The sequence below is a fragment of the Raphanus sativus genome, chromosome 4 (assembly GCF_000801105.2).
Source record: "Raphanus sativus cultivar WK10039 chromosome 4, ASM80110v3, whole genome shotgun sequence".
Classification (NCBI taxonomy): domain Eukaryota; kingdom Viridiplantae; phylum Streptophyta; class Magnoliopsida; order Brassicales; family Brassicaceae; genus Raphanus; species Raphanus sativus.
Genome location: NC_079514.1, coordinates 39,963,779 through 39,988,004, shown reverse-complemented (window position 1 = coordinate 39,988,004; position 24,226 = coordinate 39,963,779). Strand labels below are relative to the sequence as shown.

Genomic DNA, 24,226 nt, shown 5'->3' with positions numbered 1-24,226 from the left:
AATAAAAATTGGGTCGGAAGTGACAACCCCAAGAAGAAGGTGGAGTGAAAGTAGAGATGAAAAGGAAAAAAAAGAGAAAAATGCGCATGCAAGCATGCAGATATACTAATACACACTATTTTACAAATTTATTAACTCATATTTTTTTTGGTAAAACATCAACTCAACTCATATCTTGGGATTTGTATTTATTTTATTTTCTTATTTAAATACTCATGCGCTATATACACATATTATATGCAAATGCATATGATCTTAAGTACACTGCAAGTGTTTGCTTACAGTTAAGTACGAGAGTATGTGTGTGTAGGGGGGGCGGGGAGGGGGGCTACTGGCATTCCAAGCCAACATTTCAATAGGGTTATGATAGAGGCTTGACGAAACTAGTGTTTTTTCTCATTATTTTACCTCTCAGCTTGCGGTTTTATAATTTTGATTTTGTAAATAAATAAAAACTATAAAAAGGTTCTCTTGAAATGGAAAGTGTAACAAAAATTGTATTTTTCATTCTTTTATTAAAGCAATAATTTGTATATATTTCTGAATTCATAACTTTAAATATTTCAACGATGATTTAATGAGTACTTTATTCTGAGAGAAAAAGACAAAAATAATAGTCTAAAAAGTAAAACAATTTTATATCACAACTCCATACTATAGCTTAGGATAATGAAATATTATCTTATAAAAGGTGAAAAATGAATATAGGGAATAAAAATAGTAGAAACGTATTTTTCTTTTTTTCGAATGAAATAGTAGAAACGTTTCCTACGCAAAGAACAAGAAGGTTGTCTACATAGGGAGGGTGAATTAGGCTACACTGGCAATAGATGAATAGAAGCCATCACTTTGTTTTCTTATTCCAATCATCAATGGCACATTATCATCCCGTTAACTTATTCATTCTATATCTCTTTAAGCAAAAGAGGGTTATATGTCTCATTGGTGTATCCATAACATCTACATGGTTGCATTAGAATATTAGTGTGGCCTTTTTGCTTTGGTTGCTTTTTTTTCCCCCTTTCTCTATTTGTTTTGCATGAGTATCAGTAACCAACGTTTGTACCCATCTCACATTGTCCAGATATGCTGTCCATTTTTTCTTATTTTTATATAGAAAATGAAATATTTGTCCTAAAAACGAAAGTGAGGAAGCTATATCATTAAACCAGTTTTTAATAATAAAAAAAATCATTGAGAGCTTTCTTTCAGAAATATCATAAGAGGGGTTTATAAAGTCTAAACACGATATTATGATATTTAACAACAAAATAAACAAGCTTTAATGGTTTTACGAAAGCCTTCTATTTTTTCTTAATTTTATTAGATATTTTACTTAAATTTGAACACTTAAGTGTTGTGCTAGCTTTAGTAAAAAAATTCTGGGTCCTGGATGCAAACAGAGGAGGTAGCTGGATTTGGAAATCCCTTTGCGAGCTTCGATCATTGGCTCGTCCCTTTGTCTTCTGCAAAATAGGCTCAGGATTTACTGGTAGCTTTTGGTTCGACAATTGGATATCTCTAGGTCCATTAATCGAGCTGGTGGGTGTGAATGCTCCAAGAACCACGGGCTTAGCTGAGAATGCGACAGTTCATGATGCTCTTTTGGGTAATCGATGGTGGCTGACCTCGTCGAGATCAAGAAACCCAACTATCGTGTTCTTTAAAGACTCATTACCGGACCCGACAGATATGTCTCTTTCTGAGGTGGACGATCGGTATCTTTGGCAGATTGGTGGGAACGCTCCCAAAGATAGTTTCTCCTCTTCAGACATGTGGAATCACTTGTTTAATCATTCTCCGGCAGTACCTTGGTATAGATCAGTGTGGTTTACAGGTATGATTCCGAAGCATGCTTTTCTCTCGTGGCTTGTAGCACTGGATAGACTGTCAACTAGAGACATAATGAGGCGTTGGGGGATTACTGTCTCTCCTATGTGCCTCCTCTGTGGCAGTAGTGATGAGTGCAGACAACACCTATTCTTCGATTGTTCTTACAGTCAGGAGGTTTGGGAATTTTTCTACTCTAGACTCCATCTTTCTCCTCCTCATTTGTTCGAAGATGGACTCAGGTGGATCAGTAGCCCCACTCAGGATAATAATATCAACCTCATACTTCATCTCTCATTTCAAGCTTCTGTCTACTTGCTATGGAAGGAGAGGAACTCAAGGATTCACTCCCAGGTCTCTCGACCTCCTGCTGTTCTTATTGCTGAGATTCAGCGTTTGATTTGCGCAAAATTGGACTCATTATCGAGGGCTCAGCGACATCGACCATCGACTGTCTCCTTCCTTTCTACCTGGTTCTCGTTCTTTTAGGCTCCAGCGTCTGTGCTGTTTTGTTCTTTAGTTTTGTTTTGTAATGTTGACAATAAATAAATAAAGGAAATTTTAAGTGAAAAAAAAAAACTATTAATTTTAAAAAAAAAAAAAAAAGAATGTACAGTAATTTAAAAATAAAAAGGCTTTAATGGTTGACGCACTATATATAACAGCAACCCTTGAGCCAGGAAACATTAGTGGTGAGGATAAAAACAACTCCGCAAAAAAAAAAAGATTTTTGAGATTTTAGTTAGGTTTCTTTGTCACACATAACTGTCTTACGAAATTAGATTCTTGTGCTGAAAGAAACCTTAGATCTGTTCATCTTTTCTCGTTCCGGAGAAGTTTTATATTTTTCATAAAGTTTAAGATCATATACAAATGGAGATCAGAGCTGAAACGATGCAAAAGTCAAAGTTCAAAAGAATATGTGTCTTCTGTGGAAGCAGCCAAGGCAAGAAGAGTAGTTACCAAGATGCTGCTGTAGATCTCGGCAACGAACTGGTAACACATACATAAGTTTCAACGTATTTATGTCTTTGATTATGCTGGTTGGTTTCGAGATAATATGATGTGCATCTTTGCTTCATTTATTCCTTTTCCGAAACGTGCCAAATGGTATAACTTCAGAATATTCTGGTTCTGGTTTGTTACACGATTTTTATTCTACTTATCAATGTTTAGGCTAATGTGTAACTCTGTATTTTTTTGTTCTGCAGGTTTCAAGGGATATTGATCTAGTCTATGGAGGAGGGAGCATAGGATTGATGGGTTTGGTTTCACAAGCTGTCCATGATGGTGGTCGTCATGTTATTGGGTAACTTTTTCTTAGTCAAATCACTTAAAACTATCTGACAACTTTGTGATCTTAAGATCATACAAAAGAAAACTGTCTTTTGAGATTCTGATGGAACACAAGTGTTGGATTATATTGTTGAATATTTCTAATAAAACCTCTTTTTGTCCTTTTGTTGTCACTGCAGAATAATTCCAAAGACCCTCATGCCTAGAGAGGTATGAACTTTTCAAAGAAGAAAATTTCAAAAAAAGAAAAACAGTGTTGTTTGTTTATTAGTTTCTCTTGATGTTCTCCAAATCCCATTAAAAACCATTCTATCTTTGATTCGGTTTTACTCTTCTCCATATGTGTTACCTTTTCTTAAGTATCATGATTACGAGGAGTTTAGTTTTCTCTTTTCTGCCTCCTCTTCTTTAGGTATCCTTAAATATAAATTTCCTCATTGGTAACTTCAGTTTAATATAAGATATATGAAGAGTATGATTAGAAAGGGGTTAACTATATGTTAGGGTTCTGTAGGAGATTTCAAAAAACATACAAACATTACGATTAGTTGCATTGCATCATTGCTTTTGCCTGTAGAAGAGTCCAAAGTTGCTTTTGCCCTTTAGCTACTTTTAGTTATTGCTTTCTTTTATGGGTGGATAATCATTGTTTTTTGACAGTTGACTGGTGAAACAGTAGGAGAAGTTAGAGCAGTTGCAGATATGCACCAAAGGAAAGCTGAGATGGCTAAGCACTCTGATGCTTTTATTGCCTTACCAGGTGTTGTTTAAAACCCATCCATCATCCAAATTATCAAACGTACCTTTTCTTTCATTACAAAGATATATGAACCTCAAATTTTTCCTTTTGTTTGAAACAAAAGTAATGATGATACATGAGAAATGGTCAAACTCTAGTGACACAAGGAACTTCAAGAAAACCACTTTATCCTCTTTAAAACAATTGAATGGGAAATCAAAGTTTGGAAAAAAGAAATGTTTGTTCATGAAAAGAAAATTATTTTCTGGACTAGTTTTGTAAAAGAGAGAAGAAAAGAGTTTGGTAAAAACATGATTTCTTTTAGTTACAGAAACAAAACATGATTTCTTAGTTACAAAAAAAACATGATTTCTTGGTCAATCTGCAGTGTGAAAGCTGCTGTGGAAAGTTCTTTATTTTTAAATGTTTTTGAATGAAAAAAATGTAACTATTTAAAGTCACCAGTCTAAGAAAAAGGCTTTGACCATCAACATACGGCACTTACCAGAAAAAAAAACATCTGCACTTTATCTCCTTTTCCTTCTCTTTGCTCTGTTTATTGCTCTGTTTTTTTTTTCCAACTTAGGGGGTACTCTAATCTATAGCTTGTGTAGTCTTACCGTGACCAAACTTTTTGTGACAACCTGTCCTGCGGAACCACCCGTCCGTAGACCCAAGCTCACAGCGCTGCAGCGCACCGACCCCAACCCCTCCATTATGAGTTCTCACTAACTCCATAATTAGGTTGTTGGTGAGGTTCGAACCCCCGACCTCACCCTTTAACAACTCTCCCACAGGACAAGCTGTCACCAATTGACCTGCAGATCAATTGGTGACAGCTTGTCCTGTGGGAGAGTTGTTAAAGGGTGAGGTCGGGGGTTCGAACCTCACCAACAACCTAATTATGGAGTTAGTGAGAACTCATAATGGAGGGGTTGGGGTCGGTGCGCTGCAGCGCTGTGAGCTTGGGTCTACGGACGGGTGGTTCCGCAGGACAGGTTGTCACAAAAAAAGTCGACTTTTCTTGTGACAACCCGTCCCGTGGAACACCTGCCCATGGACCCCAGGTTCACAGCGCTGCAGCGCACCGACCCCAACCCCTCCATTATGAGATCTCATTATCTCCATAATTAGGTTGTTGGTGAGACTCGAACCCAGGTCCTCACCCTTTAACAGCATTCCCACAGGACAAGCTGTCACCAATTGATCTTGTAACGCCCCGACCCGTCCACGGCTAATAGGCCACCCACGCCCGCTCTCTCGGCCCGTGGGCCCCATCCCATCCGACGGTCGGTCGTTAATTTTCCAAGGCTCGAAATCATTGTTTACTGACCCTGTAATCACCACCCGACCTTTCCCCGTGTTTTGGCCTCACTTACACGGTATCGCGAATCACTTCCCGATAGGTCACCCATCCTTTCACTATTCCAGCTCAAGCACGCTTAACTCTGGAGTTCTAAACGGAGGTGTGACGGAAAAGGTAAGTCAACTTTGGTGACATAGGTAGCCAAATCAATTTTCTTAAGCCTTTTCACATACCACAAACCCGGGATGTTACAATTCACCCCCTCTCAAAGAACGCAACGTCCTCGTTGCGCCCCACGACAGGTCTCAAGACGCCTCTCAGGTCAGAACTGAGACGGCTAACCAGCTCTGATACCACTTGTAACGCCCCGACCCGTCCACGGCTAATAGGCCACCCACGCCCGCTCTCTCGGCCCGTGGGCCCCATCCCATCCGACGGTCGGTCGTTAATTTTCCAAGGCTCGAAATCATTGTTTACTGACCCTGTAATCACCACCCGACCTTTCCCCGTGTTTTGGCCTCACTTACACGGTATCGCGAATCACTTCCCGATAGGTCACCCATCCTTTCACTACTCCAGCTCAAGCACGCTTAACTCTGGAGTTCTAAACGGAGGTGTGACGGAAAAGGTAAGTCAACTTTGGTGACATAGGTAGCCAAATCAATTTTCTTAAGCCTTTTCACATACCACAAACCCGGGATGTTACACTTTTCTTCTTGCCCTTTTCAAGTTAAGAGACAAAACTTGAAACAGTCCCCACAAATGACATTTTTTTGGCCCACACTTAATATGATCACTAATGGAAAGTCAAGGTCCTGCTTTTGTAGTCATACCAAATGTACAAAATTGTAACAGAGAGGAGATCGACTCTATTACTTGGTTTTGCATTGTACAATGTACATGACACACTTATTGATTTAACCATATCATAATAACAGATTAACCTGCTCTCTTTTAACAAATCAAATCTAAAGTCTTGTGTGATATTTGTAGGTGGCTATGGAACACTTGAAGAATTGCTTGAGGTCATAACTTGGGCTCAGCTTGGAATTCATGACAAGCCGGTAAAAAACAACCCATCCCTAAGATTCACACTTTAAACGGAAAATTCAAGAACCCAAAACCATCAAAACAAACTTTCTGCAGGTGGGTTTGCTCAATGTTGATGGATACTACAACTCTCTGCTCTCATTCATTGATAAAGCCGTCGAAGAAGGATTCATCAGCCCAACTGCTCGTGAGATCATAGTCTCTGAACCTACTGCTAAAGAGCTTGTGAAGAAGCTAGAGGTAAACTGAATAAATAAAATGAAGATGAAATGTTTCTGAATCTCTAGATAACCTTATACATTGTTTTTTTTTTTTTTTTTGATATCTCTGGTGTCTGGGCAGCCACTTTCCCAAATATCCCCCGAAGGGGTCCAGCGCCCCAGCAGTAAGGATGTTAAATCGCTGTGGCCTGGTTTCGAAGCTGGGTGGCGGGCACCTCAGCCGAGGTTCCATTACCACCAGGCTACGAAGCCCGGTTAACCTTATACATTGTTGTTGTTACTTTGCAGGAATATGCACCTTGCCATGAAAGTGTTGCGTCTAAGCTTTGCTGGGAGATGGAACGGATTGGAGAATGATTATGATCAAGATATAATATGTCTAGATAATTATTTAAATATTTTATATACTATAAGATACGAAAATGTCAGAGATTTTCACGGTTTTCGAATCTTACTAAAAATGGAAGGAATAGATTCCGATTAGTTGGTGTAAAGTAAAAACAAGTTCCAATTCGGTGGGAGTTTTTTTCTTGCAAGTTATTAGAACTGTCTTTCTAACTCCAATGTCTTTTAATTATCTGTAAGATCTCATCTACTCTGTTCTGTAATCAAAAAAAGTTTCACATTTTCTTGTTCGTATTTTGTTTTGTTTTGTCAATTATCAATATTACAACAGAAATAAACACAGGAAAAAGAACAAGAAACCAAAAATTTAGTTTTATTGCAAGTGTTCAAATAAATTTCGAGTGTTTTTTTTCTAGCTTAATACTACTACTTTCAATATAAACTTTCTCAAAAGTAATAACATAAACTGTCGAAAATAGTACTAGTAAATTTTGATATTATGTCTAACATATTTGAAATAAATGTTAATAAAACATAAATATTTTAGAATAGCACCCACAAAACAAAAATCAAGTATGCCACATTAATATTCTGTTTTTGGATATAAAATTTCTTCAATAGCTTTAAGGTCGGTTACAAGTCAATGGATATTAATTTTTACATATTGAACTTTAAAATATCTAAAGTTAGGAACATTAAATACTATGTTTTGGGTGGATTCTATCAAAACACATCACATTAACTAATTAACTCGTTGACAAAAAAAAGTCCACACTTATTCCATTTTCAGACCACCAAAGTAGCAGTTTCGTGTCTCACAAGGTGGGTCTGTTCAAACTTTTGCGGTAAACATATGATGTGTTTAGAGCAAACTCAGTCGAGTTAATTAGTTCCTCATTTGTGTCTCTGTAATCAAAAGTGACTCACCTTCACATGATGAACGTCAGCCGACCGGCGGTTCGTCCGGTAATTGCAGTCCCGGTGGGTCCGACTGGCGGAGCCAACGATAGACCGCCAGTGAGAATGAAGGATATTCAGGGCATGCCAGGAACCACAGGCGGCCTCATCCTCCGCCTCTCCCAGTTCGTCCCCGCTCTCATCTCCCTCTCCGTCATGCTCACCACCCCCGACTTCCACTCCTCCACCGCATTCCGGTAATATCCAACTCTTAGACCTAATAAGATTTTTTGACAAATATGAATCTGACAAAAACATATCTCTCGATTGTGACAGGGGTTTGGTTTTCGCGGTTGGCCTGCAAAGCCTGTGGAGCTTGTCTCTTCTTATCATCGACGCTTATGCTCTTCTGGTGGGAAGAAGCCTCAGGAATCACTTAGTCGTTAAATGTTTCACAATTGGAGATGGAGTAAGAAAAAAACCCAACCTTAGTCTTATCACTCTAACACACACACACACACACACACACACCACTTTTTATTTTTAAGTTAATTAGTTTCTAAGAAGGCAACAAAAGTGACCGTTTGTCTAATTTTCATCTCAAAACATTGTTGCAGATCACATGCATACTTACGTTTGCAGCTGCATCTGCTTCTGCTGGCATAACCGTACTATTCAGCGATCTGGACAAATGTGACGTCAAACACTGCACAAGGTTCGAGACCGCCACGGCAATGGCCTTCATCAGCTGGTTTGCTGTGTCTCCTTCCTTCTTTCTCGACTTCTGGTCCTTAGCCACCCACTAAATAAAGCGCACACAAAATAAGACACAGTTCCAAAAAAAAAAAATTCCTAGTACATTTTGTAAATAAAAGGGTGAGAGTATAATTGTGCATTTATGCCTCAATTTAGCGCCTTTTAAAAAAAAAAAAAAACATGCAGTATTCACTTTTCCACAAGTCATTCAGTTTAAATCAACTAAACCGTTAAAAAAAAAAAAAAAAACTTAACTGTAAAAGAGACCCGATAGTCTAAATAAAGCCCATATATCATTCTCTTAGGCCCAGATATGTAAACAAGGGTAAATTCGTCATTTCGTAAACCCTAGCGTGTCTTCCTCAATCTCCTTCAAAAGCCTTTCGAGCTCCCTCTCCAAGCGCCTCCTCGTCTCCGGACTCCAAAAAAAAAACCTAGAAAAACTCTCCGTTTCAACCCCCACGAGTCAACCATGCCGCCGAAGATGGACCCGAGCCAGATCGTGGACGTCTACGTCCGCGTGACCGGAGGAGAGGTCGGAGCGGCGAGTTCCCTAGCTCCCAAGATCGGTCCCCTCGGTCTCGCGCCCAAGAAGATCGGAGAAGACATCGCGAAGGAAACCGCCAAGGAGTGGAAAGGGCTCCGCGTCACGGTGAAGCTGACGGTGCAGAACCGTCAGGCGAAGGTGACGGTGGTTCCGTCAGCGGCGGCGCTGGTGATCAAGGCGCTCAAGGAGCCGGAGAGGGACAGGAAGAAGGTGAAGAACATTAAGCACAACGGTAACATTTCGTTTGATGACGTCATCGAGATCGCGAGGATCATGAGGCCGAGGTCTATCGCCAAGGAGCTGAGCGGGACCGTGAGGGAGATTCTCGGTACTTGCGTGTCTGTCGGGTGTACGGTTGATGGGAAAGATCCGAAGGATATTCAGCAGGAGATTCAAGAGGGTGAGGTTGAGATTCCTGAGAATTAATTTAAAAAAAAGAAGTTGACAAGTGCTGTGTTCGGTTATTATTTCACTTTTTTTTTTTTTTTGAGGTTTTAGTTTCGATCTTTCGGTTAAGAACAAGAACAAGTCAGTTTTGGTTTGTTATTTTACCGCTTTTATTTAATCTTATGCTATGCTTTGGTAGTTTTTGATGAGCACTTTGAAATGATTCGAGAAATTTGCTATTCATTAGTCTCCACTTATTGATTCGATTTCTAACAGAGGAAAAACATCCACTCTTGGGCAACTTAAATTCTTATTTGAAATGGTTGAACTTGAAGTAGGAACCTCAACCTGTTTTGGTTCAATTTGGTGTTGCTTCTCCTTCTGTGTTCATGAAATGGTACAATCACCACTACATAGTCTCTTTATTCAAGATAATCATGGTCATAGAAATGGTACAATCATCACAAGACTTGTGTCTTCAAATTAAGAATGTCAAAAATGTGAAAATAACCATTTAGGGGCTTTTTAGTATCATCTTTGATGAGGATTGTGGAGTCATGTATCACACTGTTGACTATGGCCTAAAACTCGAGTCAAAATTTTATGCGCCAATAAATGTAAGTAATTCACACAAAATTTCACAGGATGTGCCAAGGACGATGAAAAAAGTTATAGAAATTTCTGACAAATTTAGTTGGTGATCCAGTAGAGGCCCATATAAAGTCAAAATATAGGCCCATAATTATGGCGAAAGACTTGAAACGGGGTTTACCGGTAGCCGGTGAATGTAGTTGTCTAAATTTTCCAGCAACCCAACCCAACCCAAACGTTTTAAATATCAACCGATCACATTTTCTCTCTTCTTCTAAAAAGCTGCGTCGTCGTCATCATCCGATCGTTCTCCTTTCTCCATCGCCGCACGCTGCGTGGTACGCTTTCTCCTCTCTTCTCTTCTCTTCTCTTCTCCGATCCTTGTGTTGAGCTCTCTAAGGTTTCGTGTTCGTGTAGTCGTGGTGTATGCGGATAGATATAATAGAGAGCTCCAATGAATTGCAGTATTTTCACCATTAATATTTTGGTTTACTGATCATCATCTGTTTTCCTTGTGATGATTGTTCGGGTGCTTGCTACGGTGGATGACTTTAGCAGAAATATCTTCGGTGGTTATATGATTGTTTGAATGTCTATGGGGGATATCGGTGGTTTTTGAACTAGTACGGCTAATAGATTCAGGTCAGAATATATATATATATATATATATATATATTTATATATTTATATCTTCCTTTTTGATGAATTCTAAAATATCTTAGAAAGATTGAAACTATGATCTTCAAAAGAACTGCATTATTCTAACATTATTATATCAGCAGATGTTAGTCCCCTTACGCTAGCCTTTCGTAACACATAGGATCGGTGGCTACCTTTTCTCTTGATGTTTTCATATTTGGCAGATTGTTGCAGACCTTCTTGGTTGATTGAGAAACCAAAGTGAACTTTAAAATTCAGATAAGTGAAGCGAAATTTATTAGCGTGGTTAGTTTTACTCCTACTTATATGTTTTATGGCTAATAACTAAGTTTATGGTAGAAAAAAGGCTTTTGTGAAGTTTATCCGATCCACTTCTTCCACCACCCACCCTTCTTCTGTTCCCACTGAGTTACATACCACATGCATTATTTGAATGTGTTAATTTAGTCAAGGATGCTTCAAGTGTGTGATTAGCCATGGGGAGAAAACTTCTATTATCTTTCTTACGAAAAGACAACCATCCTTTGAAGCATAACACGAATTGATTAGAAGCATCCTTTCGGAATGTTGTTTACTTTATGATTCTGAACCTGGAGAGAAGAAATTAAATTTGGTACTCTTATTTTACTAGTAAATTCAAGGGATAATTGCTCCCTGCTGCTTTACTTTCGTGGTTGGTGTGTGGAAATGGTGAATCAGTTTCAGCTGTGTAGTTTGGTGTATTCTTCTTGGTTGGGAGTTTTAAACCTAGTTCCCATAGCTAGATTATTTGCCTGCACTGCAGGAGCATTAATGGCGGGTATTGGTTTGTTTCAGAAAGTAACTCATCTCCTTCTATTGAATCATCCATGTATTGGTCTTTGTCCTGTCGACAGTGTTTGTAAGTATAGTGAAAGACACTTACAAGGTCTTGTACATACCCCAGAGCTGTCATCAATATTTAGTGACATAAACCTCACTAGAGTTACTATTGTTTCAGTGGAGAAGTTATCGTTAATGTATATGAACTGAGAGACTCTGTATATGTGTTGATAGAAGCTGAAATGATCATATCAATGTTATCTATTCTGGATGGACTTGCTTTTGATGCTCTTCAATACGTGTACACTCTTATGATTATTTTCCATCATGCCTTATTCTCGACAAATGTTTCTGTGATGTTTTTGAACCTGTGTAAAATGTCTTGTTTACTTGTGATAATGTACTAGAGAACACTTGTTTGTTTTCTGTCTCATTTTTTTGGCTAAACAAAGAGAAATGTAAATTATGTTTTATTTACAAACTCTTACCTCTAATATTATCCTTATGAGCTGATATCTCTGTATTAGTTAAGTTTTTTTCCATCAAAAGGCATCATCAACTTTCGAGCAGCATAGACTTTGTTTTAAACTCAGCGACAGTGAGGTTCCTCAATATGCAAAATTTCTAGTTTGGTCTTGAAATGTTACTTCAAGATTGTAAACAAATAGGTGACACATTTTCAACCACCGTTTGGTACTTAGAGAAAACAAATGTCACTTTAAGAATTACCATTCTTGAACGAGAACTGAGTTTGCTTGGTAGCTAAAGCAATATTTTCTGAACTTGTAATTGTTATTCTGGATGAATTTTCATTGTTGAGAGAATTTTCGGTGCAGGGTTAGCTGGACTGCACGTTGAAGCTTTGTGTAATTATGGGTCACAGACACTTTCCGGGTTCATCCCAACTTTTCGATGATGAACATGATCAAGGCTGGAACCATATACACCCAGAACATCCATATACCAGTCTAGGTAATTAGTCCTCCATCCCTATAGATCCTTGTGATATGGTGGAAAACCAATATTTTAAACACGTTCTCCATTGATAGATGTTGTTACTCAGCCTGTGTAAGAGCTATTGCGTTGATGATGCATGCGTATTTTTAGGTTGAGAAGTTCCGTGTGGTTCTCCTCGTGGGTAGATTGGGTTTCGGTAGGGTGAATCTTGATAGGTGATACACTCAGGTAGTGAAAAATTAGGAAGCAACATTTATAATCACTATTTTGTTTTTCCCTGTGAAGTCGTGTCTGGAATGTCTGATTCATATTATCATCCGTCTCATGTTTTCTCAGAAAGAACTGGGGCCAGTGAGAACAGATCGCATTTTCATCCATCAGAAAACATGTTGAGTGAAGGAATGCCTGTTTCTTCGCACTGGAACTCTTCTACGGGACCAAATGCCTATACCGCTTCAGGTCATGGTGTGGAGAGGCCACACTACAATCCAGGAACTTCTTGCCCATCCCATGTCCCTTTCATGAGTTCAGCAGCTGCAACTTTCTCTGCTCCGCATGAACATTATGTGACATCTGCATCTTCTTCGTACTGGAACAGCCAGACATGGTCATTTGATAGCTATGTTGGTCTACCTATGGAAAATGCGAGAGGAGCACAGAAGCGGAAAAAAAACCCATGCGATTCTTCCGTCTATGAAATGGGAAGTTCAAGCCATTACAACAGCGAAAGAACTTCCTCAGACTCCTCCTTCCCCTGGGAGTTGCACATGGGAAAATCAACAGCTCGTGATCATGATCCTCATTACATGCCACGGCTCATGAACCCAGGTTACAGAAGTAATAATCTCTCCAACAGGGGAGAGAGTTCCTCAAGGAATGTCCGTAGTCGTCCTACACTAGATTTAGAGACCAGCGTAAGCTTGGGCCTTGATTCTCGTTCTAAACACCAGAATGGTGACCATTGTAGCTCAGGTCATTTTCCTGTTCAGGCATCTCACGTAGATAAAGACTGGAACTTTCCTAGACACTTCCCAGTTCCTAGAGGTATGTTAAACTTCACCTTTGGTCCCTCTTTTAGATTCAAATTTTCTGCTGTTTACATTCTTTAAACCACATTAATTCTCACCCTGCAGATATAATTGGCTTTAGTCCTGAAACAAATAATTTTCTTCCTCTGAGAAATGTTGTCAACAGCACATCTGTTGATACTTCTGGCTATCACCAGGGGACAATCGGAAACAGAAACTATGCAGTTTCCCACGGTTTTCCCAGAACTTCATCTGCAAGCACCTCCCGCTTCTCTCATAGGTCAACAACACCCACCTATAGATCTGGTTTGCGATTGGGACATGTGGCATCTTCCTATGGAGACAGGTCTCATTTTGTCACTGAGACATATCCTTCTAGGCCTCTGTGGCCACCACCACCCATTTCATTGAGTAGCAGTGATGGACCAGGGAGACGCAGGAGTTCCTATGAGAGGTTTCAGTCTCCTTTCGATGAAGTTGCTCTCAATGAACGCTTTTCATCTCAGGTATTGTAATTTTTTTTTTCTTTAGAACTTACCAATAAAAGCCTTAAGCCAATGTGATTGTGCGTATCTAGTATTAACTGATGTGACCAATGTTCTGATTCTGCTGCAAACTGAACTGTTTTCTATTTAATTTTATTTAAAAAAAAAACAGAGATTTATGGGTGTAGATCACCAACCACACTACGGATCCAGAAACATGCAAGATCACCACAGAGACATGAGGCTCGATATCGATGACATGACATACGAGGTTAATATCAAAACTCTTGGGTCTTTCTAATCCCCAGATAGCCAAATGTCTTGCAACTGATGTATTTTTGGAATGGTTGACACTATCAAGGACCTTCTTGATCTTGGTGAAAGGATCGGGAGTGTCAACACTGGTCTATCCAACGGCGCGATCACCAGTTGCTTGTTAGAGACAATATTGTATCCAACGGATGATCAAAGAAAATGTGCAATCTGCCTGGTAAGATTCGCAGGTCTCAAATATTTAAATGTGCTAAAGGTCAGAGAGAGTCTAATGGTTGTGATGTGGTAACGGTAACCATTTAGGAGGAATACAAGGAAGGAGAAGAGTTGGGGGAACTGAAAGGGTGTGGTCATGACTACCACGGAGGGTGCATAAAGAAATGGCTGTCTTTGAAGAACTCTTGCCCTATCTGCAAATCACCTGCTTTTTTTATCTGATGCCTTCTAAAAACCCGTATGATAAACTATACATATATAATTCATTTTGTTTTAAAGGGAAAATATGCGATTGACTACAAACATCTTTAGTTGTACCGGTTAGTACTAGTTGTAAACAGAAGGAAGTTGATATCCGTTTATTGGTGGGGATCAAAAAGAGAATGCTTCTTGCTGAGAAGGTCAAGTATACCAAATGACTATGAAGATATAGACGGTTTTCAGAAGAAAATTTGCAGTGAAATAAACACAGCGCAGTTTTTACATGATGCAAAAACACCCTCATGCTACAAACGGATCAAAAAGTGAAGCTGGATATTCTGAACCAGAGAACTTATGGTAGTGATAGAACTATTTGATGAACATTCCTACAACTAAGAGATGCTAATACAAATTCAACTTCATATATTCAAAACAAAGAGAAGAAAAAAAACAAATTCAATTAAGCGTACAAGATGGCCTTGGAAACTGGTGATAAAAACATACAAAAATCAAGTTACTTTCAAAGTTACATCTATGCAAGTATTCAGGTTCAAAGGCAGTTATCATCATAGCTCACAATGTTCATATAGCTTAGGTTACTCGCTAATTTAGGTAGCGGACAATCGTAACTTAGGATACTAGCTGATATTGTAGCCATGGAGATAATCAAAGTAAATACAAATAATAAGGGTATAATGATTTTTAATCTAATGGATAAGGCTTAGACAATATTCATAAGGTCAACTCATATACGAGTCACGTTCATTTTCCGAATGAATGCAGTCTTGACTTAGAAATAAATAAATAAATAAATAACTATGAATGAATCAATAAGTCAATAATACACTAACATTTTTTTCATAAAATGATAATACGCTAACATATTAACACACAATGTTTTGAAAAGGGATTTTAAGAATTCAGAATTATTACAAAAAATATAATCCATTCTAAACAAAATTTCGTGTTTAAACAGAAACTTAAGCTGATTAGTTTTATTACATATTTTCAAACTGAAGCTGAACAAACACTTGGTCATTTAAAAGGCAAATTATTATTATTGTTTTAGGTGGAAGAGGATCGTTTTGCATAACTCATAAGCATCTAGAAAAAAAAAACCACAAAGACTTTTAGTTGTAAAGGAAAGAAAAATGGAGGGAAATCATTTACATGATGAGTTTATGAAAATAAGTGAATCGGCTACAAAGCATTATGTGCGTGTTCAAGTGAATGGACGGTAAAGAGCAGAGTATTACGACCGTCATCAGTCACAATAATATTAAGAAAGTGGGATTGGTTCTAGTATTATGGACCATAATTTATGGTGGTTTGCAAATGCGCGTGCGATTACGCAACTGCGCAAAAGGTCAAACTTAATGGCTTCTTCAATTATTCGTCCACCAAGCAATCTTAGAACACTCTTTTTTTTTTTTAATTTGCTTCCAACTATGAGTATAATTTATTTTAAAATATATAACCAAATTAATTTTAAAGTGTTATTATTGCAAAACGAATTAAGATATCAACCCGAAACATAAATATTATCGACGTAAATATATATTAAAAACTTTAAATCTTGTATTTTTTACATTTTTACATAACACATATTAATAAAATAATTAATGATCCATTATAGATATTTTCAACAATTTTGTATAGCTTTAAACTAATAAAATTCAAGATTTAATTATTATTAATATGTAAAACAAAAGTGGGGATTTATCATTGTGAAAGAGAGGAAATATATATGATCATTTTTTTGTAGTGCACTCTTTTTATGATGAGATAAAATTGCAGTTTTTAGTAATTGCATTATAATTTAAAATTAAGTTAATGTTCTGAATTATGACGATCTTAAGCAGTATTCAAGAGCATTAATGATTTATTACACCAAATAAAATGAAACATCTTTCGTTTTCCACTAGAATAGATACATCAAATTTTGAAGATTGATACGTTGAAATAGCGGCAACCAATTTTAACCTGCTTAGCTATGAATGGGTCTTAATTAACTCTCAACAACGCCCATCAAAAAGGAACTCTCGGTGCCACATTAAATGCATATAATACGAATTCACCCAATGTGTTGTGTTAAAAAATATCACAAGTGACTAATAAGTGGTCGAAGGATAAGTGGCTGAAGGTGATAATTAAACATTTAGTCAAGTCAATATATCCCATTTTAACATCCAAAAACATTGTGTTAAAGAAAAAACATCCACTTTGACCAAGAAAAAAAGAAAAAACATCCACAATCGTTTTAATTTTGCATCAAGCGCATGTCCGAAATGACGTAAACTCGCTATACACGGTAATCATGTTACAGATAATTTAAATCCAAAACTTGTAGCTAACATCAGATGATTTTATATAATATACTAGGGCCGGGCCGCGCTTCGCGCGGCAAGTAGATTCATTTTTGACATAATTTTTTAAATTCTAAAATGCAATTATATATTTTATAAGAAATTATTATATAAAATCACTTTATATATAATTTCAGTAAATTGATCCTCAAAATTGTTGCAGTTAAGTAAACTACATGATAGATGATTTGACTTTTATTTTTTTATAAAATACGTATAATTTATTCTCTCATTATAAGGTCACTACAAAAACAATAAAAAAAATTGTTAGACAAAATATATAACATTCCGATCAGATAAAAGGTTTGATCTAAAATATTTATTAAAAACACAAAATACTACACTATATCATTGTACTATTTACTTAATGTTTAAAATAATTTTGATGTGAAATTTATTTGGAAAATACTTACAATGGATCACATTTGTTTATGTTCCATGATATATAATTAACTATTAGATTAACATTTATTAATTATATTATTTATTAATACATATATGTTCAGAAATATTTTACTATTTCCTTATCTTCCACAAATGATTTTTTATTTAGTAGAAATGCATTTTTTCGCCATCGTTTTTTATTGACATTTTTTTATTATAATTAAGTTATTTGAGATGACTTTAAGATAAATAAACTGTTGGTGTGTTTTCACCGCTTTCGAAAATCTTGTTTTTCCTAATATTTTTTTCTCGAAGCTTGACTCATTTTTAATTTCTTTATCTCACTTATGATTTTTTAGAGTTTTGTTTTATTATATTCAACCTATTAGCGAGACAATTTTTGCATTTTTGGGTTTTTGTATCTCATTTTTGGATTTTTATTTTGTTATGCTTATTTCTAGATTTGGAAGGTCAATGATCAATATTGTTAATTACAGGTTCTTTTACTCCATCCTCTGATTATATCACTTATTTAAAATGATTATATTTGTTTTCTCAACAAATTATATTTGTTTGTTGATTTTTTTATTTGCTTAGTTGAACTCTATTTTGGTTGGCTCTATAGAGAGTATTAAGTTTTATTGTTGGTTGTAATGGTAAGGCCGATCCTGCTATTTTAAGAATTTTGTGAATCTTACTATCTTCTTCCATATCCGACAAAAGATAGGATGTTTTGGTTGGCTCCATACGAAATGCTGTTTTTTATTTTCATTGTTTCTGAGTCTCCGATTTCGTACGTGTTTTTGTGGCGCAGTTTAATATAGCCTCTAATGTTGCGTCTGTATATTTTTTTGTCAACGGTATAAGTATTGTTTTTCAACTGCATATGCATATCTTTTTAAGTACGACTGATTTTTGTGATTATGGGCTGCATCACTTTCCTCCAACTGAGATAGATAAAGAGAAAAAGACAACAATATTGTGAAATATCTCAAATGATACAATTTCTTGGGCTATAAGATTTTGATGGCACAACCTTTCTTTCAAGATCTATGGTGGTTTCCAATAACATTTTTTCCTGTAAATTAATCAATATGAGAGTGTTGTATTGAGATAATTGAACACTGTGAAAGTTTATGTACTTTTGTTTTGAGTTCAGAATGTTGATCAAGCATTGACCGGGACTGGCACTTAGACAACAATTCCAAGATTTGGTACTGTTCTAAATTCTCTTTAGACTAAAAGAATCAAATATAAGCTTATGGTTTCTTGAGATTCTGTATACCTTTGTGGATCTTATCTGTCTAAGTGATGTTTCTACTTGATGTTGTAGCTGCTCAAGCTCATCCACTGCCATCCCGGCTATCTCTTCACCTAGCAAATGCCTAAAGTCAGAAGAGTTATAAGTGTACAGAGACATGGAGTAAGCATTCACATGTGTAATGAATAACGCTATGTACCGTTGTGAATGTTGTAAGATCTCTACTCTTGATTTGAGCTTCAAGTAGTCCTCGTACTTCTCCATTCACATAAGAATCGTGAACGATGCTAATATCTGGAGATCAAATAACACCAATCTAAGACCACTTCGTCTGAAATAAAAAAAAATAGCATAAACAATATCAAACTTATGTGTATTGTTTCCTTGTTTTGATCATAGGAAACTTATTTAAGCAGATCCGACCAGAAGATATATAAAAATGCTCCATCTTACTCACTTGTTTCGTGTCTCTATATCTATCTCGACTTCTCCGTTGCTCTTCATCTCAATATCTCTGTCACTTACTCTGTTGCTCTCCATCTCGTTCTCTCGGTTTCTTACTCCAGCGCTATCCCTGTCGATTTCTCAGATGTGAGAGACGATTGGTTCAGAAATAATAAGCCAACAAAAACAATCAAACCAGAAGGCTCTGTAAATCAGAATTATAAGGGGGAGGAAGGTTCACTTGATGTTTATAAAATGAATAAAGAAGAAGACTGGAAAGAGTGTGACGTTCAAACTGTTTGATTGATGCAATTAAAAAAAAAGAAGAAGAACAACTTGGAATTTGCTGAGATGGAGACGAAGGAGACAAAAGAACAAACCTATTTGCACGAAGAAATCAACTTAAACCAATCCTTCATTCCATTTATCGTACAAAAAAAAAAATTCCAGCTCTTATAAACTCACATCCGAGAGCCTATCACCTCCCATGTGAGAGCTTAAACTGCAGCAATCGACTTTGTTATCTCTCTCTTCACACTCTCCGTAACTTGTTCCATGGCTATCCATCTTGATATGCCCATCGCCTGGTCCATAAGCCCTCCTCCCGCTTGCTCCGCCGCTTGCTATGAACCCTCCCACTCGGAGAAAAAAACCCTGGAATTAGCCATAACACAGATCTATTAGTATGAAATAAAAAAGATACTAAGATAAGATGAGATTAAGGAGAGAAGCATTTACACATATTTATAATAAGAATTCACCGCCTTTCAGATCGAAGAAACATTGAAGACGACGCAGTGGGGTAGTGAATCAATGAGATTAATCACTAAGCCTTTACTCAGACCGTTTCGACTGGTGTGAAGAAGGGGAAACGGCATCAGATCACCGCCCGGGGAAGAGGACCTTGGTTTCTTCTCCGTCGTATTAGGGTTGGCGACAACATCACTCAATCGGGCCGACAAAACACCGAACTCCACAGCCCAACGCTCAACTCACAAAACAAAGCCCACAAAGGTAACGTTTAATGAAACGCGGCGTTAGCAACTCATGGACACGTGTCGGCGTCACAGAGACCCTATTTGTGACATGACGTCTGACATGTCAACAGGAGAGAAAGAACCATATTTTATAGTAATAGATGTTCAATAATTTTCCCAAAATGGATTACAATGGGGCATGCATATACATACATACTTATGACTAGTCAAGTTCTCGTTCAAAAGAAAAAAAGACTAGTCCAGTTTTATATCCTTCTACACTTGTTACACAATTGAAGCAAAAGTTTTTTCTTAAAGTCAGCCAACGAATCCAGACTGGTAACGATATTTCAAATGGAATATAAAATGTCAGTAAGTCTGTTAGAATCTTTAAACTAAATCGGTGATATGAACTTTATGCAGCAGTAGGGTAATAATAATTTATTCTTTTTATATTAATGAATAAACGTATACATCTCTTTGTTTCATAACAAATATTATTTTATTTTTATTTTCTTATTACAAAAAATATTATTATACAATTTAATACAAATTATATTTATTTTCAATTAAAAATTAATTCAATCTACATTCATTTTATAAATAGTTTTATTTATCTTAAATATTATTGGTTATAAAATATGTATAATTAATAACAATTTACATATATTTTAACTATTTTTAAATATATGTGAAAAATGTTAAAATGACAATTATTTACAAACGCATGAAATATAAGTGAACCCGTATTTAATATTATATGCTGTATATATAGAATACCTATAGATTAGCATGATTGTGAGTTAATAGAGTCGGTCATCTTGAATTTGATGCGTAAAATATATTCCTCGCAAGCATTTACATTTTAATTATATTTTTCGTATCCGATCCAATCAACTAGTTAGAACGTAATTCATTTTTGGGGATAAATTACTTAATTCATACTAGATCCCCTTATTTTTCTATCTTGTGGAACATGAAACATGTAAGAGGATGGCTAATTAAAAGTGAAAAGAAGTGACAAGCCGAACTAATTAGTTTTTTATTATCATCCGATAGAATAGGAAAAACTAGTCTCACTGAATTCACATGTTATAAGAAATAATTTCAGAAATGAATAATTAACATGGGGAACCACTATGACTATAAGAAATAAAAATACTTAATTATATACTCTCTCTGTTTCTTAAAGAGTGTCGTTGTGACATTTTTCACACAGATTAAGAAAATTGTTGAAATATATGTAAATTGTAATTAATTATACTTTTTTGACCAATAGTATTTTAGATAAATAAAATTATTTATAAAATTAATGCAGTTTGCAATTAATTTTCAGCTGAAAGTTAGTATAATTTACATTGGAATTGTAAAGTGACATTTTTTGTGTAACAAAAAAAATGAAATTAGAGTGACAATTATTATGAAATAGAGGGAGTTTTTTTCCAAGTCTCTTGAAATCTCTATATAACCCTACATTGGAACACATAAAGAGACACACCAATCAACAAGACACAAAAAGATAGGAGAGAAAGATGGCCATCGTGAAGATGCCCTTCAGCTTTTTGGCTTTCTTTTGCCTGTTATTGCAGTTATTTTCCATCTTTAATATCGGTAATATATATTCCCTTTTCTCCAATCACATTTTGCTACGTGTATCCATGTCTTGAGAATATATTTCTAATTTTTGCTAGCTGAAACCAAAATACCTGTAGTTTTCTTTTAGTAAACTAATTTCCACCGTAAAAATTCAACAAATATAATATTATAAAATCGCTAGTGTTCACTGATCATATGTAAATAATAAACGAATAATCTAAAGACTAATTACTGTATATTGTAGGAAATGCGGAACTGGAGATGAATTATTACAGAGAGAGTTGCCCGAGAGCGGAAGAGATTATCAGACAACAAGTGGAGACGCTTTACTACAAACACGGCAATACAGCCGTGTCTTGGCTCCGTAATCTCTTCCATGACTGCGTCGTCAAGGTAACTCTTTTATCTATACTCACATGGCGTCGTCATCATCATCATCGTGAATATTTATGTTCATGTGTTTTCGTATAGTCGTGTGATGCGTCACTGCTACTAGAGACAGCAAGAGGAGTTGAATCTGAGCAAAAGTCAACGAGAAGTTTTGGTATGAGAAACTTTAAGTACGTTAAGACTATCAAAGACGCACTCGAGAAAGAATGTCCTGGAACAGTCTCTTGCGCTGATATTGTTGCTCTCTCTGCTAGAGATGGTATTGTCATGGTAAGTACATGCATTTTAAGGTTACTTTAATTAGTTTGGAATTCTATTTTAATTATGATGTTTTTTGGTGAAATGAATAGTTGAAAGGGCCAAAGATAGATATGATAAAGACAGGAAGGAGAGACAGTAGGGGGAGCTACTTGAGAGATGTTGAGGCTCTAGTTCCTAACCACAATGACTCTCTCTCATCTGTTCTCTCAAACTTTAACTCCATCGGCATCGATGTTGAAGCCACCGTTGCTCTCTTAGGTACCGAGTTATAATTACTTATATACCTAGCAAATCTGAGTAGAAACTATCTTTTAACTGCATAGAGCAGTAGATTTGAGCCGGGGCACTGAATAACCAGGATGGACATTTTAGTTTTTGGATTTGTCCAATATTTTACAATAGATATAAGTTATACACCCTTAAGTACGCAAAATTTATCCGGTTCAATGGTTCAATTCAATATAATTTTGGTTATTTTGGATTCATTTTCTAAGAAAATAAAATTAGTTTTATTAATCATATCGTACTTAAATAGTATATGTACTAAATTTTTGTTTGGAAAGTTTATTTACTAGTCAAATTAGACTGAAGTTTTGATAAAAAGTAGTTGTTAAATTACACTGAAGTATAAAAATAAATTCTACTGCTATTGATCAGTCAATTTTTATGACCATAGGTGCTCACTCAGTGGGTAGAGTCCACTGCGTTAACCTAGTGCACCGACTATACCCAACGATTGACCCGACTCTCGACCCAAACTACGCACTTTACTTGAAAAAACGTTGCCCTACTCCAAATCCGAACCCGAAGGAGGTCTTATACTCCCGCAACGACCCTGAGACTCCAATGGTTGTGGACAACATGTATTACAAGAACATCATAGCTCATAAAGGGCTCCTTGTCATCGATGATGAGCTAGCCACCGATCCGAGGACCGCACCTTTTGTGGCGAAGATGGCTGCGGACAATGGTTACTTCCATGAGCAATTCTCACGCGCTATCAGGCTCTTGTCTGAGACCAATCCTCTCACCGGTGACCAAGGGGAGATCAGGAAGGATTGTCGCTATGTGAACTAACTGATTATATTGTTTTTTCTTTATGAAAGATAATAACCATATATATCATATATGTGTGTATGTGTGCTAATGGTTTGGAGTCAATAAGAAGATATATTTTGTCACATTTTTTGGTATATTCGTCAGTGATTTTAGTACTAATAGTACCAGAAACTCTTAGATTAAATTCATCTAAAGCTTTTTAAAAAAAGAATCATCTAAAGCTAAAATTCTTACAAATTCAAAATCGTAAATGTGACGGAGTAATAGGTAAGTAATACAGAGACATAAGTTAAGTTATACATTAAAGTTTTTAGAACTTATTACACATGATATCATAATCGGAATAGTGATGGTAAAATTAGCAATGAGATTCGAATTAGAGAGTAAACAGAAACCTAAGAACGGTCGACTACAATAAAATATTAGAAACCGCATATCATAAATATATAAGATGAGATCTATAATAGTATATAAAGATATGAATCAATTGTGTTTAAAGATAGAAGTCAAGTTGGGGGAAATTGACTAGCTAATGTCATAAGCTCGTTGACTCTACAAGCCAAATCGTTGTTTAGTTGTGAGATGTCATGCCAGACGAGTTGGGAACTTCTCCATGTGTCTCCTTTTGACTCTTTGTACAAGCATTTCAGTATTAGAAGAGCTTCTGATAATTCGTTTGGTTACTTTTGAATTATCAGCAATCAATTTGGCCAGTCTTATTTGGCGTCTAATCAATAGACCTATTTAATCATTTGTATAAGAAAATGTCAAATGTACTAATTATTGTATTAAGCTATAGATCTTGACCTTTTATCACAAAATGTATAAAAAAACAAATCTGAAGAAATCATATCACATGCAAACTAATAAACTCAAGGAGTCAAATTAACCGCAATTATTAC

At 36.3% G+C, this 24,226-nt stretch overlaps 5 protein-coding genes and 1 long non-coding RNA gene across 15 annotated transcripts; 5 read left to right on the top strand and 1 right to left on the bottom strand.

The window, feature by feature from the left end:
• The first annotated feature begins 2,533 nt into the window (after positions 1-2,533).
• Positions 2,534-7,050, top strand: LOC108850979 (cytokinin riboside 5'-monophosphate phosphoribohydrolase LOG3). Its single transcript, XM_057008843.1, has 7 exons — positions 2,534-2,826; positions 3,042-3,139; positions 3,306-3,336; positions 3,787-3,886; positions 6,165-6,235; positions 6,318-6,461; positions 6,731-7,050. The coding sequence occupies exons 1-7, from the start codon at positions 2,704-2,706 to the stop codon at positions 6,797-6,799; spliced, it is 636 nt and encodes a 211-aa protein (XP_056864823.1). The 5' UTR covers positions 2,534-2,703; the 3' UTR covers positions 6,800-7,050.
• Positions 7,051-7,696: 646 nt separating this feature from the next.
• On the top strand, positions 7,697-8,490 carry LOC108853530 (CASP-like protein 5A1). Its single transcript, XM_018626942.2, has 3 exons — positions 7,697-7,941; positions 8,021-8,153; positions 8,302-8,490. Exons 1-3 carry the CDS (start codon positions 7,721-7,723, stop codon positions 8,488-8,490), a joined length of 543 nt encoding a protein of 180 aa, XP_018482444.2. The 5' UTR covers positions 7,697-7,720.
• A 336-nt stretch (positions 8,491-8,826) lies between these two features.
• Positions 8,827-9,572, top strand: LOC108848919 (60S ribosomal protein L12-2). Its single transcript, XM_018622383.2, has one exon. The coding sequence runs from the start codon at positions 8,913-8,915 to the stop codon at positions 9,411-9,413; it is 501 nt and encodes a 166-aa protein (XP_018477885.1). The 5' UTR covers positions 8,827-8,912; the 3' UTR covers positions 9,414-9,572.
• A 612-nt stretch (positions 9,573-10,184) lies between these two features.
• Positions 10,185-14,747, top strand: LOC108848372 (probable E3 ubiquitin-protein ligase RHG1A). Of its 8 annotated transcripts, none has more exons than XM_057008841.1 (9): positions 10,193-10,303; positions 10,524-10,607; positions 10,839-10,910; positions 12,263-12,398; positions 12,720-13,427; positions 13,517-13,917; positions 14,069-14,167; positions 14,258-14,386; positions 14,473-14,747. In XM_057008841.1, the coding sequence occupies exons 4-9, from the start codon at positions 12,299-12,301 to the stop codon at positions 14,605-14,607; spliced, it is 1,572 nt and encodes a 523-aa protein (XP_056864821.1). In that variant the 5' UTR covers positions 10,193-10,303; positions 10,524-10,607; positions 10,839-10,910; positions 12,263-12,298; the 3' UTR covers positions 14,608-14,747. The 8 variants fall into 8 exon arrangements, with proteins under 8 accessions (XP_018477226.1, XP_056864821.1, XP_018477223.1 ...); XM_018621721.2 differs by having other exon boundaries at positions 10,829-10,910; XM_018621720.2 differs by having other exon boundaries at positions 10,748-10,910.
• Positions 14,748-18,178: 3,431 nt separating this feature from the next.
• LOC130510971 (uncharacterized) lies at positions 18,179-20,165 on the bottom strand. Its single transcript, XR_008944752.1, has 5 exons — positions 19,780-20,165; positions 19,422-19,695; positions 19,055-19,171; positions 18,797-18,891; positions 18,179-18,721 (listed from the first exon to the last, which is right to left on the bottom strand). It is a non-coding gene; the product is annotated as an uncharacterized LOC130510971 (long non-coding RNA).
• A 1,332-nt stretch (positions 20,166-21,497) lies between these two features.
• LOC108849562 (peroxidase 21) lies at positions 21,498-23,448 on the top strand. 3 transcript variants are annotated; one of them, XM_018623121.2, is made up of 5 exons: positions 21,498-21,629; positions 21,859-22,007; positions 22,086-22,274; positions 22,355-22,523; positions 22,942-23,448. In XM_018623121.2, the coding sequence occupies exons 1-5, from the start codon at positions 21,551-21,553 to the stop codon at positions 23,340-23,342; spliced, it is 987 nt and encodes a 328-aa protein (XP_018478623.2). In that variant the 5' UTR covers positions 21,498-21,550; the 3' UTR covers positions 23,343-23,448. The 3 variants fall into 3 exon arrangements, with proteins under 3 accessions (XP_018478623.2, XP_056863590.1, XP_056863591.1); XM_057007610.1 differs by lacking the exon at positions 21,498-21,629 and adding an exon at positions 21,677-21,757; XM_057007611.1 differs by lacking the exon at positions 21,498-21,629 and adding an exon at positions 21,705-21,726.
• Positions 23,449-24,226: the final 778 nt, after the last annotated feature.

Bases quoted from the DNA above. Each gene is read 5' to 3' on its own strand.
- LOC108853530 (XM_018626942.2), top strand. From the start codon at position 7,721: ATGATGAACGTCAGCCGACCGGCGGTTCGTCCGGTAATTGCAGTCCCG. The intron at 7,942-8,020 runs GTAATATCCAAC...CGATTGTGACAG, and splicing joins CACTCCTCCACCGCATTCCG to GGGTTTGGTTTTCGCGGTTG. The intron at 8,154-8,301 runs GTAAGAAAAAAA...ACATTGTTGCAG, and splicing joins GTTTCACAATTGGAGATGGA to ATCACATGCATACTTACGTT.
- LOC108848919 (XM_018622383.2), top strand. From the start codon at position 8,913: ATGCCGCCGAAGATGGACCCGAGCCAGATCGTGGACGTCTACGTCCGC.
- LOC108848372 (XM_018621724.2), top strand. From the start codon at position 12,299: ATGGGTCACAGACACTTTCCGGGTTCATCCCAACTTTTCGATGATGAA. The intron at 13,428-13,516 runs GTATGTTAAACT...CTCACCCTGCAG, and splicing joins ACACTTCCCAGTTCCTAGAG to ATATAATTGGCTTTAGTCCT. The intron at 14,168-14,257 runs GTTAATATCAAA...GACACTATCAAG, and splicing joins TCGATGACATGACATACGAG to GACCTTCTTGATCTTGGTGA.
- LOC108849562 (XM_018623121.2), top strand. From the start codon at position 21,551: ATGGCCATCGTGAAGATGCCCTTCAGCTTTTTGGCTTTCTTTTGCCTG. The intron at 22,008-22,085 runs GTAACTCTTTTA...GTTTTCGTATAG, and splicing joins TCCATGACTGCGTCGTCAAG to TCGTGTGATGCGTCACTGCT. The intron at 22,524-22,941 runs GTACCGAGTTAT...TTATGACCATAG, and splicing joins AGCCACCGTTGCTCTCTTAG to GTGCTCACTCAGTGGGTAGA.
- LOC108850979 (XM_057008843.1), top strand. From the start codon at position 2,704: ATGGAGATCAGAGCTGAAACGATGCAAAAGTCAAAGTTCAAAAGAATA. The intron at 3,337-3,786 runs GTATGAACTTTT...GTTTTTTGACAG, and splicing joins AGACCCTCATGCCTAGAGAG to TTGACTGGTGAAACAGTAGG. The intron at 3,887-6,164 runs GTGTTGTTTAAA...TGATATTTGTAG, and splicing joins TGCTTTTATTGCCTTACCAG to GTGGCTATGGAACACTTGAA.